The sequence below is a fragment of the Octodon degus genome, unplaced genomic scaffold, assembly GCF_000260255.1.
Source record: "Octodon degus isolate 3935 unplaced genomic scaffold, OctDeg1.0 scaffold00268, whole genome shotgun sequence".
Lineage (NCBI taxonomy): Eukaryota > Metazoa > Chordata > Mammalia > Rodentia > Octodontidae > Octodon > Octodon degus.
This window is the reverse complement of record NW_004524844.1, coordinates 281,062-294,327: the sequence shown is the minus strand read 5'-3', so window position 1 is coordinate 294,327 and position 13,266 is coordinate 281,062. Positions and strand designations below refer to the sequence as shown.

The following is a 13,266-nucleotide window of genomic DNA, read 5'->3' as shown; positions in this document are numbered from 1 at the left end:
TCACAGTCCCCCTAGAGGGGTGGGAGGCTTCGGGGAGGGGCACGGCATGGCAAAGGGTTGGGGTGCTGGGGTTCTCATCCTCTGAGTCCAGGGTGCAGAGGTGAGGGCTGTGGGCAGTGGGTAGCATTGGAAACCAAACCAGACTTCCGCCGGAAATCCCAGGGCTCTGGGACGCTGAAGCAGGAAGATCACAAGTTTGAGCCCAGTCTGCGCAATTTAGCAATTCAGCGAGACCTTGTCTCAAAAAAAGAAAAGAAAAAGGTGGGGTGGGTGGCTGGGGCTGTAGCTTAGTCGGAAGCACCTAGACTCCATCTTCAGTACCTCAAAGTGAAACAAAACAAAAACAGCCAGACTGGTGGTGTGCCCCGTAATCCCAGGATTCAGGAAGCTGAAGCAGGAGGATCGAGGCCAGCCTGGTCTACACAGCAAAAAACCTACAGCTAATCAACAAACCCAAACACAACCCGCCAGAGCTTCCACCACCAGGCCAAGGGCTCGGGCTCCCTGCCTGGGATCCAGGAATCCTTGTCGTTGTGGGAGCACGGCCTGAGAGGTGGAGACAGAGCCCCCTGAGGCCCGCAGGAGAGATGCCAGCCCGGGACATCTGGGCCCGAGGTCGTTCACTGCTGAAGCTTCTCTGAGCGCCACCGTGGCCTACACCCGGCGGGGAAACGGTGCGACACCGCCCCCGCGTGGCGACTCCTGGCTTTGCAGCCAAGGCTTCTTCAAATCTGTACTTTTTTTTTGAGGACTAAACAGGGCACTGTTACCAAATTATTGGCTGGAGGGCTGGGGAAATAGCTCAGCACAATAAGCGCTTACCTGGCAAGCTCAAGGCCCTCAGTTCAATCCCCAGTGCCACAAACAACAAAAAAAAATTTTTTTTATTTGCCTGAAGTGCTGGTGAGCCAACAAATTATTTTCATCCGGGAGAAAACCATGCTTTTACAGTGAGCCTGTTCCCGATCTGCATTCACGGGCCCCTTTTCCTGGAAACTCATGGTCTCCTATTCAGAAGCTACCACTGCTGATACTGAATTGAAATGAAACTGCTTCTTACCCCAGGAGAAGCTCAAGTGCCCTCCGTCCAAGCCAGGATATGCACCTGGGTGCGCTGGGATGGAGACAGGAAGTGGAAGAGGGGAGCGACCAGGGACGCGGGCACACAATCTGGGGTCTGGACGCTTCTCTAAGAAGGGGCACTGACAGTACATTTGGAAGGCTGAATACGAGTTTGCTAAGAGGAGAAAGAGGGGGATGTGCTGCTACAATAAGTTGGTGAAGGGCAAGAGATGACAAGGACAGTCCAGTCACAATTATTCCCTCCTTGCTGTGACCTTTTGGGGCCCATAAAAGAAAGTCGGTCACTTTTGCCAGACAGAGGAAAACTAGGGGTTGGAGAGAAGCAACGAGTGTGAAGTCCCAATGCGAACTGTTCCAGCGCCAGGCAGTAACTTTGCTCCACTTCTCCCTTTTATTCTTGCCGTCAGGGTGTCAGGGTGTCAGGGTGTCAGGGTGTCAGGGTAGGGTGTTCTCCGCACCCCGGATGCTCCAGGGCCTCAAGCTCGCAGGCTCAGGGCATGGTGGGATCTGCTTCCAACCTGAGGGCCTGAGCCTGCATCTTCCTCCTCCAAACCTGGGGCCCAGACCAACAGCCCCCTCGCTCCGTGGGCAGCAGGCCCAGCTCACCCTGTTCTACAGAGGACAGGGCACTGTCTGAGCTGGTGCGCGCCGTTTATTGGGTCTCAGAGGACATTGCCATGGTGCTGGTGGGCAGCAGCTGGCCCTGCACAGGTGAGCTGGTGGCTGTCACTGCTGAGCCTGGGGGAGCAGAGGAGGCCGATTCAGAGATGTGGGGACTGGGCTGAAACTGGGGAGTGTGGAGGTGGACGGTCCCCTCTGTGCCCGTCCTGCCCTCACCTTGTTGAAGAAGTAGATGGAGGTGAGGATGGTGAAGACGGCGATGGCCAGGGTCACATTCTGGGGAGGGAGATCAGAGGTCAGGCCCTTCCCGTCCTGCCCGTCCTCCCACCTCCCTCCCGCCTGCTCACGTCCTGGAAGTTCATGGCCATGGGTCCTCAGTGCCACCCTCGCAGGACCTCTGGCCCTTTCCTTGGCCTCTGAGCCTGGACAGAGAAGCCACTGGAAGTAAAAGGGTTGTCCAGGAGACCAGAATGGTGACCATGGCAACTGGGGCCGGGTATTCTGGGTAGAGGGGCCATTGCTCCAGGGCCTGGGGCCAGTGGGGTCACAGATGTGAGATGCTTTGGGGGTGGGGAGACTCAGAATGTCCACAGTTGAGACTCCTAACAGCTCACTGAGGCTCTGTGGACACAGGCATCAGCTGCGGGTACTGGAAATGTCAGGAAGCAGCTGGCAGTGTGGATGTCCTGTAAGCCCAGTGGACAGGTGGCCTTGGGCCAGGTTCTGGGTTCCAGCTGTGTAGGGTATCTGGGGGCTGTGGATGTCAGGTAAACAGGAAGAGGGTGTCGACCAGAAGAAAATAATGGAAAAGACCTGAGCCAGGCGTGTCAGGGGAGCGCAGGACTGGTCTGACGCCACTGTGTACACGTGTGCAAAGGTATGTGCCTTCCATGAACCTGGGGTGGCACCCAGGGCGCATGTGAAAACAGTGCAAGAGCAGCTCATGACAGGGCACGCGTGGTGGCGCAGGCCTGTGATCCCTGCACTCGGGGGCTGAGATGAGCATCAACGTGCGTCCAAGCCCAGCCTGGGCCACGCAGTGAGACCTGGCTCCCTAAGCAAGCACAAGCACAAGCACAAGCAAAAAATGACAGTAAAGGAGAGGGGCACAGGGATCAGACTGTGGAGACTGGAAGTCATGTGATGGCATAGGGACAGAGCCCGGCAGGCGGTGGGAGGACCGTGGCCTGCGGCGAAGGGCCCGAAGTAGATTCTCCTGGAGCTGCGCGGGAGTGTGAGCAGGGATGGGTTCGCTCCCAGCCAGCACGGCAGGCTCCGGCCTCTGCCCTCTGGAGTATGTAGAGTCCCTAGGGCGCTGGGACCTCCCAGCAGCTTTAGGAAGCAGGGACAACTCACCGGGCAGTGCTGCAGCTTCTGTGGGGTCCACAGAATTTGGGGTCTACTTAACTCCTCTGGTGGCCCCTTCGAATCTTTAGCCACCTCACATTCCTCTTTCACATTACAATCCACATAATTTTTCACTTCTTGAGACAGAGTCTCTGTATGTAGACCAGCTGGTCTTGAACTCTTAGCAACCTGCCTGCCTCTGCCTCCAGAGCACTGGGAATACGGGTGTGTACCACCATGCCCAGCCTCAGCCCCCAGTACTAAATCAACAACAAAACAGCACCACACAAGACCACCGGAGCTACTGGAGGGTGCAGTGGCAGAGGGGACCCCAGGTGTCGCTTGCTGGGGGTGGGGGCAGATAGGAGCCCCTCTAGCCCCACAGGTGCCCAGGGCCCTGTGTGCTTGTGAGGGCCCCTGAGCCTCAGATGCTGTTAGGGCCTCTCCGCCCCGGTCCCTGACCCACACCACCTGTTCTAAGCCACCAAGATTTAGGACTGCTTGTCGGCAATTGGTAGCACGACTGCTTAACAGCTATTCTCCACAGCTCTCACTGCTGACTGGGCCTGAACTCGTCTAACCCAGTTTGGAACAAGGCACAGAGAGGCGAACAGCCCCAAGGCCACCCAGCTTTACATGGTGAAGCTGGGATTTGAACTACAGGCCCTGCTGGCTTTGGCCAGCTGTGGGTAACAATTCCCGGGAGCCCCACTGTCTTTTTTTTTCTTTTTTTGTGGCACTGGGGATTGAACTCAGGACCTTGTGCTTGCCAGGCAAATGCTTAGCCTACTGAGCTATCTCCACAGTCCTTATGAGCCCCACTTTCTTTTCTTTTTTTAATTGATTTTACTTATTTGTGTGTGTGTGTGTGTGTGTGTGTGTATGTGGCCAGCTCAGTCCACCAGGGGGCGGGGCTGGCTGGCATGTGGTGCTGGGGATTGAACCGCGGTCCCTGTGCTTTGCCAAGCTGTTCCAAGTAGGTGCTTTAGACCACTGCGCCATCTCACCAGCCCCTGAGCCCCACTTTCAATGATGGGGAAGGGCAGAGTCTGGGGGGGGCTGGGCACGTCTCTCCGTGCATCTGGGTCCAGGTTAACGTGCCCGGGGCTCCATCTGAGCACCGCTACTCACTGGATACTTCCCAAGCAGGTCACCTGACCCTGTGCCTCAGTTTCTCCACAGCTCGGCAAGGTGGTAGGAATGGGTTGACACCCCTCGTGGTGGCAAGGAAGACTAAAAGGGTTAAGGGCAGGCAGAGCACGTGCGGGCGAGCCAGGGCCTGTGCCTGGCAAGGGGCTGGGCTGCACTGATGAGCAGGTGAGGCCAGGCACAGACCGGCTGAGCTCAGCGTCTAGGCCCTGTGGAGATGGCCGGGCCGGGCTGTGGCGGCTACACCGCTGGACCACTCCTGCTCCTGCTGCTCTTGCTGCTGCCCTGGGCCCTGCCTGATGGACCCCTGGTGTTTGTGGCGCTGGTGAGCGGCCCCCGCCCCGCATGGGCCCCGGGTCCTGGCCACTGGCGCTGACCCGGTCCATCCCCAGGTGTTCCGCCATGGTGACCGGGCCCCGCTGGCCTCCTACCCCACGGACCCACACAAGGACGCTGTCCCCACCCTGTGGCCTCGAGGCCTGGGCCAGCTGACTGAGGTGAGCAGAGCTGGGCAAGGGTGGAAGGCAGGGCAGGGCGGGATGGTTGCTGAGCCAGCTCTGTCCCCAGGAGGGTGTCCAGCAGCAGCTGGAGCTGGGCCGCTTCCTGCGCAGGCGCTACAAGGCCTTCCTGAGCCCCGAGTACCGGCGGGATGAGGTACAAGCCAGCTCTCCTGTCCCTGACCCCCCGACCCACTGCCTGTCCCTCATGTCCCTCTGGGGGTTCTCTTTGAACCTCTGACACCCTGAACCTGCCCTGCACCCCTGTAGTCAGCCAATCCTGTCCTGACCTCTGACCTCAAACTATTAACTCTCTCTCTTCCAACCTTCACCCTTGTCCGGACTCCTGAACGTGATCCAGTCTTTGAGCTCCATTTGCTTGCCCTCCCATCCTGGCCTGTGGACCCTTCCGGCTCCCTTCTCTGCCTCAGCCACTCTATTCCTTCTCTGACCCTTGCCTCTTGCCCCATGACTGTGGATAACACTGGTCCCTTTCCTCCAGCCATCCTCCACACTGACCTCTCTCCTCCATACCCACCTCTTCAATCTTCCTTTCTCACGTCCCTGAGGACTCCACAAACCCCTTAAGTCCACTTTCTGACTTCCAAAATGCCTGTTCCCAACACTGACCTCCGGCCCTCAGCCTTAGCCTCCCACTTGGATGAGCAGACACTTGTGGGTGCCCTGAGTTTTGCCTCCCCACGCCTGGCCTCTCACCGGCCAGCCCCACGCACTGGTACCCCGTCCCGTGCCCTCTGCAGGTGTACATCCGCAGCACAGACTTCGATCGCACGCTGGAGAGCGCACAGGCCATCCTGGCTGGGCTCTTCCCTGAGGCGTCCCCCCGGGGCTCGGAAGCCGACTGGAGGCCAATCCCAGTGCACACGGTGCCTGTGGCTGAGGATAAGGTCAGGGGGCTCAACAGGGCAGAGGGGAGGTACACAGAGGTGGGGACAGGGGTACTCCCACAGGGAGCTGGCCCCAGTCCATTGGCCTGGATGCAGGGGTGAGGCCCTGCGCGCGCAGCCCTGGACCCGGGAGAACCCTAGCACTGGCTGACCATGAGACCCAGCTCGCTGCTGGCCCTGCTGAGCCTCAGTGTCCCCTAGCTGCTGAGGTTCCCCATGCGCAGCTGTCCCCGGTACCAGGAGCTGCTGCGGGAGTCCACGGAGGCGGCTGAGTACCAGGAGGCTGTGGAGGGCTGGACGGTGAGCAGGCTGGGGGCTGGGCTGGGCTGGGGCCCTCGCTCGGGGCTCACCCTGCCTGTGCCCCCAGGGCTTCCTGAGCCGCCTCAGCAATTTCACGGGGCTGATGCTGGTGGGGGAGCCACTCCGCAAGGCCTGGAAGGTTCTGGACACGCTTATCTGCCAGGTGAGCCCTGCACCCCAGTACAGGGTTCACATCCTCTGCCACTCGCAAGTGACCTGCCCCCACCCGTGCCTCAGTTTTCCCATCTATAATGGTGACGGCAGCTCCTGCAGGAGTGGTCAGGCTACAACAGGTTAATCCCTCTGGAGGGCTGCCCTGGGTTGGTGTGGCCTCCTCTGCTCCCCTGGACTGAGAGCAGCTCTAGAACCAGAACCTGGGCAGCAGGAAGGCGATGTTGTCACTGGAGGGCTCCCTGCTGGGAACAAACAGGCTGCCTCAGGGCTCATGGAAAATCCGTGTCTGGGATTCAAAACCTCTCTGGTGTCAGGCTGAGGCTTCTGGGGGCACAGCAACGTCACCGTTACTGCTGAGCAATCATTACTATCTCAGGCACTGATTTCTTATCAGAACCAGCCAATGAGGGGCTCAGCTGGGGTGTGAAGCCATAGGAGGGTGGCTGGGAACATCCATCTCTCCGTCTGTCTTGCAGCAAGCCCATGGCCTTCCCCTCCCACCCTGGGCCTCCCCTGAGGTCTTGAGGACGCTAGGCCAGATCTCAGCGTTGGACATCAGGGCTCACGTGGGCCCACCCCGGGCAGCAGAGAAGGCGCAGCTGACTGGGGGTGAGGTGTGGGTTCTGGCGGCCAGGAGCCCAAGGTGCCCTTCTTCAGGAGGTCCTGACCCTCTGCCTGTCCTCACAGGGATTCTGCTGGACGCCATCCTTGCCAACTTCTCCAGGGTGCAGAGCCTGGGGCTGCCCCTCAAGATGGTCATGTACTCAGCTGTGAGTCCTTGGGAGGTGCCCCCCATGGCAACAGGTGTGGGGTAGCGGCAGTCTGGGCTGTCAGTGGCCCCCATGGAACCTCAGCCCCTGCCCTGGGCAGACCCTAGCTAGCTCCAAGCCTTACCTGGGTCTACGTGGAGGTCAATCCTGGTAGCAGGGAGGGGACAGTATGGGAGGAAGGCAGCTGCTGAGCACCTGTCAGACTGCACTCGGTGGCACTGGTAACTGACAGGCTTCCAGGAAGAGGGAGGGCACAGCAGCTTCGGCCTGAAGGGTCTGGGGTGAATCTGGAGGGGCCTGTCTCAGCCCCATGTCTGCTCCTAGCACGACAGCACCATTCTGGCCTTGTATGGGGCCCTAGGCCTCTATGACGGGCACACCCCACCGTATGCTGCCTGTCTCGGGTTCGAGTTCCGGAGCCACTTTGGGGACTCAGAAGATGAAGATGGAGGGTGAGGCTATGGCAGTGCCCAGGGGATGGGCCAGGTGGGGCTGTACCCTTAGCCATGGTGTGTGGACTGTTTTCTTCTCCAGGAACATCACAGTCTCCCTTTTCTACCGCAACGACACCAACCGCCCACCCCTGTCCCTCAGTGTCCCTGGGTGCCCGGCTCCCTGCCTCCTAGGGCGCTTCCGCCGGCTGACTGCTCCCGCCAGGCCTCCAGCCCGCGGGGCCACCTGCCACGGCGCATTTAGGCCTGCCACTGCCCCAGGTGACAGCCCTCTGCGCTGGGGTGGGAACGAGGGGTCCCTGGGGCCTGGGAGTCATGACCGTGTTCTTCCTGCAGCCACCACAGTGCCCCTGCTGGCCGGAGCAGTGGCTGTGCTGGCGGTGCTCAGCCTGGGGCTGGGGCTGCTGGCCTGGAGACCCAGCTGCCTGCGGGCCCTGGGGGGAGCAGTGTGAGCGGGAGGGGCGGCCCCTCCCAGCAGACACTGGACCCAACACGCGTGAGCACCCACTCCTCTGGCTGGTCACTGTCTTGTGTGGGGGACAAGGGCTGGGCGGCAGCGTACCTGCAGATACTGCACCCACTCGCTGTGCCTTTGGGGTATGCAAGCATACACGCACATGTAGTGTCCCTTTCTGTAACATGGGAGCCTGCGCCTTGGGACAGGATGTCCCAAGCATCCCCACATGCAGCTCCTTCAGCAGAGCTAAGCCTGTAAGTGGCAATGAGACCTGGGAAGGGACAGGCAGCCTGGCACTGGGGGTTGCCTAGATGTCCAGTGCTGCCCTTATGGACCACACACCTAAATTTACATTAAAAGTCTAAGTGCAGGTTCCCACTGAGGTCAGGTCCCCTTGGCCAACATTGAGGTAGGGAAGCGACCCCAACAGCTGGCAGAGAGGACCCCACTGAGCCTGCATCTGTCACCCCTCAGATATGAGGGCAGCCCCCTCCCCTACTAACTGGCTCTCCCCAAGCTCCTTGGCCCCAGCAGGCAGCCAGGCCTGTAGCAGGCCCAGGGCCTAGCCTGTTGCCCGACCGGCTACCACAGGCCCACCCTTCCTCATCAGACTGTTGGAGAGCCAGGCCTGAAGGCGGGCCAGCCCACGCACCCCGCCCTGGACCAGCACCCCGACTGCGCCAGGATCGCACCAGGCACCACGGCCTAGGAAGGGCGCCGCACCCGCCACTTAATGGTGCTTGTGACAGCAAAGTCCTCGAAACCCTGTTCTTTCGGATCCCCCTTGGCACGGACCCCAGGCGCTGGCCTGTGGCTGCAGGGGCAGCTAAAGCAACCAGAGCTGCCGGGGTATGGCGGCCCCCCGCAGCCTGGCCCACCAGACAGCTTGTGGCGAGAGGGAGGGGAACTGCTCGCAAGAAAAAACCAGACAAAACGCCAGACAGGGCCACGAGTGGAATGGTATTGAAGAGGCAGACATGACTGCTAAAACCAGTGTCACGTATGCCTAAAATCTTAAGTAAAAATAATGCATTAAAAAAACCCTTTTACAGTGACCCCAGCGGTGGTAGTGGGTTTCCCTTCCCTCTGGCGCTCTGGGCTTCAGACCACGGACACAGGCCAGCTCTTTCTGTAGCTTCCTCATGGGCTCTGGCCAGGGATGGGGACACAGGATGGTGATCGGCCAGGCCCCTGCCGTTGCTCCTGCAGCCCAGGCTCCTGCCCACCTCTGAACTCAGGCCTTGGCATGCCGCAGTCCTGCAGATGGTTCCTCCTGCGCCCCTCTGTACAGCTTGATGAGGAGTGTGATCGCTGCTCGTCCACCCCCTCCTGGGGCACGCTGTGGGACAGCAGCCCACCCATGATGTCCTTGTGTGTGGGGCTGGGCCCAGCATGAGTTCAGTGCGGCCCAGCTGGCTCCCTTGCAGGTGGCACTGCAGGACCAGGTGAGGCGGCCCACTGCAAATACAGCAGAGCATGCTCAGGGGCCAGAAGGGCAGGTCGCTGTCATGGATGTGCATGCAGAAGGGACTGCGAGTGCCAGGCCTTCAGCAGCTGCAGATGGCATCGTGGGCCAGGTCGCCCTGTAGTGTCAGTTCTCTAGAGTTGAGTGCAAGGACAGGTCTGCCCCGACTGTACACCGCAGGATCCAGGCGACCATGAGCTCAGTGTGGTACCACTGCTTGCTTGGCCATGGTCATTACCTGCCCAGAGGATGTTGCAGGAGCTGAGGATGACAGACGTGGCACTGAGTGGCGGAAAGGGCTACTACCTAGCCCAGTGTCTCCCTGGAATGGGGCCCTAGGGGTGGGGGGAAGGTCAAAGGTCCCTTAAGGTGCCACATTTCCATAGTTGGAACTCAGTGCTGGATATTGGAGATCCCCAAGTGCAGCCCTGACAGGGTATCTTAGCGAGTGCCCCGCCCATCCCAGCACCACAGGGGCTCCTGCTCCTACCTGGAGGTGGGACTTGGTGACTTGATACCAGCTGTGGGTGGAGCAAAGGGCAGGAAGAAGTCAGTGGGGTACAGGAAGACATCACCTTGTTGAATCCCTCCTTGGAGCCAGGGCCCCTCAGACCCCCAGGTGTCAAAGGTCCTGGGGGGCACTATGTCCTCAGATAGTCAGAGCCCAGTGCTAGGCATCACAGGGGCCCTGCTGCTCACCCACCCATAGGTCTCAGAGCCCCCAGCACCCCTGAAGGGCACAGTACAAGCAGCATCCACAGAATCATGGCTGCCTGTCCAGCTCTACCCTGGATGTTGCTGTATGACCTGGGGCTGGCTGGTGAGGCTGAGGCGGACTCTAACTTCTTTTCAGTGCAGAGCTAGTGTTTGGGTCTTCAGTCTCCTAAAAAATCATCCCCAAAGACTGCTGTCACACCTTGGGTCTGCTGTTCCCCACAGCCTCAGGTCAGAGCGATGGGGCCTCTTGTGTAGACTGGGGTGGGAAAGGGCACCTGCCCTTCACAACCCTACTAGGACTTGGTAAGCTCTCACCAAGTGATCACTCAATACTCACTGGGAACCTTTAATACCTGAATCTGTCAAGATGTGCCACTCAGAGGTGGCTGCTATGCCCTCAGCTTGCACCTTCTCTGGAACTCCCAGACCCACAGGTAGCGCTCTGCAGAGGGCACCCAATGCTTTCTCTTCAGCTAAAACTGTCTTCTAATCTAGCTCTTTGAAAATACTAGCAAAAGCTCTATTTAACAATGGTCAATGCGGTTCTGTGCAAAACAAAAAAAAAAACCCAAAAAAATGTCACTGTACACCAAGGGCTCCTTTAACAACAGTTTCCGTTCAGATGATTCACTGGCATCCAACTATGCCTCACTTAAGGCACAATGAGTGTTCAGTTCACAAAAGCCACCAAGTGACAGAAACCAGGCAGGTCACTTTCTGTTGCTGTCCCCACACTAATGGAAGAATTCTGAAAACTCGGTACTGAGGACCTTTTCCCTTAACACCCAAATACTTTTTCCTTCCCCATCGCACACCTCTCATTCACTCTTTCCCTTTGGAGGGCAGGAAATGCCACTGTCCCCACCCAACCATATACGAAGGTCTTGGGGGCATGTGTCAGAGTTCCTGGGGCTTAGGAGGCTGCTGCCTCCCAACATCTCCAACCCTACACAAGGCAGGGCTGACTGGGATCTGGATGCAGGTCCAGCTAGCTAACTGGGTTTCCACAGCCTGAGATGGTTTTTATATGTAAATCCTAAGTGCAGTTGTTGGCACAAAAACTCAGGAACCAGAGACTTCTAATATTAAGTCACCCAGGAGGAAAGCAAAATATTTTTAAATGGGGATGGACCAGGACTGGAAACGAGATCTTACCTGATGGGACGATGGCAAGAGCCCCTCGGTGTTTAGGAATACCTGCAACACAGAAGTACTTGCTGAGGGTGAGGGTGAGGGTGGGGGCAGGTGCAGTCCCGGGCCCAGGACAACACCACTGGGGCCCCTCAGACCCCCAGGTGTCAAAGGTCCTGGGGGGCACTGTATCCTCATGGATGTTCAGAGCCCAGTGCTGGACATCATGGGGACCCCAGCCCCTCTCACACCAGATTCACTTACCTTCAGGAACACATGCCAAGCTGACAGATCATACAAAACCACCAAAAGACCTCAACATTCCTGGTATCATAGGCAGTCCCCCCACGGGCTGGGCTCCACACCCACGGGGGGAAAGAGAACCCTCTTAGTTTCCCTGTGCGGTCTATTCTCTAGAAGCCTGTAACAGTTAAGACTGCTGAGAAACCAAAGAACCTAACAAGGGAATGAGAAACCGGGCCTTCCAGAAAGAGCAAAGCTAAGACAAGGGTGTCTCTATATAAGCACTGACTCTGACTGCAGACTTTTGTCTGAGCCACAAATTACTGTGAAAGGCGTTCAGGGACTTAGGAACAACGTTCCAAGAAGGTAGTAGATGGCAGGATAACAAAAGTATTCTCATTAAAGGAAACAATGATAGGGGTCGGGGAGGTAGCAAGCGCAAGGTACCGAGTTCAATCTCTGGTATCACCAAAACAAAAAAAATAGCGGCAACGCCGTTATTAGGTTAGCAATGAGGCCTGTTTTACAGGCAAAAGCGTCACTATAGGATAAAACGTGGTTCTTGAAACGAGAAAACTCAATTAAAAGGGACTCAGGTTGGAGGGAGAAAATCAGCTAACTTCAGACTGCCCCCCCTCCCCCGGGCTGGGGAGCGACTTTAATGATTTAAGCCAAAAAGGTCAATAAAACGGAAAGTTACGGCAATCACTGTCAGAACTGAACAAAAGACTCGTTTGTTTTCCTCTAAGTCTGCTCCTACCTGGTTTGCAGAAACAATCCCGAAATTCACTTGGAGACTCTCTTCTTCCTTGGTAGCTTTATGTATTATTTTCTGTCCCACAAGCAAACACCCACAAGGGGCCGGCTCCGTCCCACCTTGCACAAAACCAGCTTCCCACAAACGGGGGGGGGGGAATCAAGTGCGGTTCCCTAGAGATCTGAGGACCTGTGACTAGCAATGATGGAAATGCTCAGGAAAACTCACAAGCACGCCCCCGCTGACCTCACCCTCGCCCCAAAAGAGCCAAGATGGCGGAGGCGCGAGACGGGGGCAGCAGACGCGGCTCGGTCGGGAGAAGAGGGCACCCCGCGGCCCCTGAGGCGGGCTGGGGGACTCGGCCCCCAGGCGCTCCCACCCTCCGGCGGGGGAACGCCAAGCTCAGCCGCCAGGAGCCGGAGGCCTCACGTCCGCGCCACATGGCCGCTCCTGCTGAAGCCCCGGCTCTTCACGAAAGTGTTCTAAAGCACACAGCGCCCAAATAGTCCACACAGAGATATCCGAAAACCTGAACCTTGTCCGCAAAAGGGCAAGCACGCGGCAGCGAGCCCTCATTTATACCACGCGCCGCTGGCGGTTCCGGCCCCAGGACCCGTCTTGTCTCCGCCCTTAGGCGTCCAATACCAGAGCCTGTGAAAGGAGCCCCACTTTGGTAATGGAGAAGCGAATAATGTCTGTTTCCCCCAGAATATTTCGCAATAAGAGAGAATACATTCTCTCTGTAGGTGGAAAGAAAGGAACAAGGACACATTTAATGCCATTGTCTTGTCCCATACGTCAGGCAACTTTGAGGTCAGCATAAGTGGACGAGCCGCGAAGAGAAAGGCCCCCAAGAGGGCGGGGCCAAAACCGGAAGCCACTGGAATGGGCAGAGCAAAGAGGGGCGTGCCGGGCTTTTGGCCGGGTGACGTTGAAGGGCCCGAGCTTGGGGCGCGAGGCCGGCAGGAAACCTGTACTTCGGATCCAGGCGGGTGCGGGGACCTGAGGGAGGAGGTGGCCCGGGACCCCAAGTCAGAGGGAGGAGGGTGGACCCGGAGGAGGGCCGGGCACGGACCCCAAAACTGAGTAGACTGAGTATTTGGCTCACCCCAGTTTTTTGGCCCAAGGCCTGCAGTCTTGGATTCTTGTGAAATCTGAGAGGCATCAACTGACAGTATTCTAAAAATCAATCAAT

At 58.2% G+C, this 13,266-nt stretch overlaps 1 protein-coding gene, 2 long non-coding RNA genes and 2 other non-coding genes across 5 annotated transcripts; 1 reads left to right on the top strand and 4 right to left on the bottom strand.

Moving 5' to 3' along the window:
- Positions 1 to 1,648: 1,648 nt before the first annotated feature.
- On the bottom strand, positions 1,649 to 2,279 carry LOC111814096. Its single transcript, XR_002819169.1, has 3 exons — positions 2,052 to 2,279; positions 1,921 to 1,980; positions 1,649 to 1,821 (listed from the first exon to the last, which is right to left on the bottom strand). It is a non-coding gene; the product is annotated as an uncharacterized LOC111814096 (long non-coding RNA).
- Positions 2,280 to 4,276: 1,997 nt separating this feature from the next.
- On the top strand, positions 4,277 to 7,753 carry Acp4 (acid phosphatase 4). The gene is made up of 11 exons (XM_004646489.2): positions 4,277 to 4,525; positions 4,593 to 4,697; positions 4,768 to 4,854; positions 5,459 to 5,605; positions 5,807 to 5,905; positions 5,973 to 6,068; positions 6,556 to 6,688; positions 6,767 to 6,849; positions 7,174 to 7,301; positions 7,384 to 7,562; positions 7,638 to 7,753. The coding sequence occupies exons 1-11, from the start codon at positions 4,418 to 4,420 to the stop codon at positions 7,751 to 7,753; spliced, it is 1,281 nt and encodes a 426-aa protein (XP_004646546.1). The 5' UTR covers positions 4,277 to 4,417.
- A 932-nt stretch (positions 7,754 to 8,685) lies between these two features.
- On the bottom strand, positions 8,686 to 12,608 carry LOC111814092. Its single transcript, XR_002819164.1, has 4 exons — positions 12,075 to 12,608; positions 11,096 to 11,137; positions 9,714 to 9,744; positions 8,686 to 9,484 (listed from the first exon to the last, which is right to left on the bottom strand). It is a non-coding gene; the product is annotated as an uncharacterized LOC111814092 (long non-coding RNA).
- On the bottom strand, positions 9,824 to 9,912 carry LOC111814103. The gene has a single exon (XR_002819177.1). It is a non-coding gene; the product is annotated as a small nucleolar RNA SNORD88 (small nucleolar RNA).
- On the bottom strand, positions 11,217 to 11,307 carry LOC111814102. The gene has a single exon (XR_002819176.1). It is a non-coding gene; the product is annotated as a small nucleolar RNA SNORD88 (small nucleolar RNA).
- Positions 12,609 to 13,266: the final 658 nt, after the last annotated feature.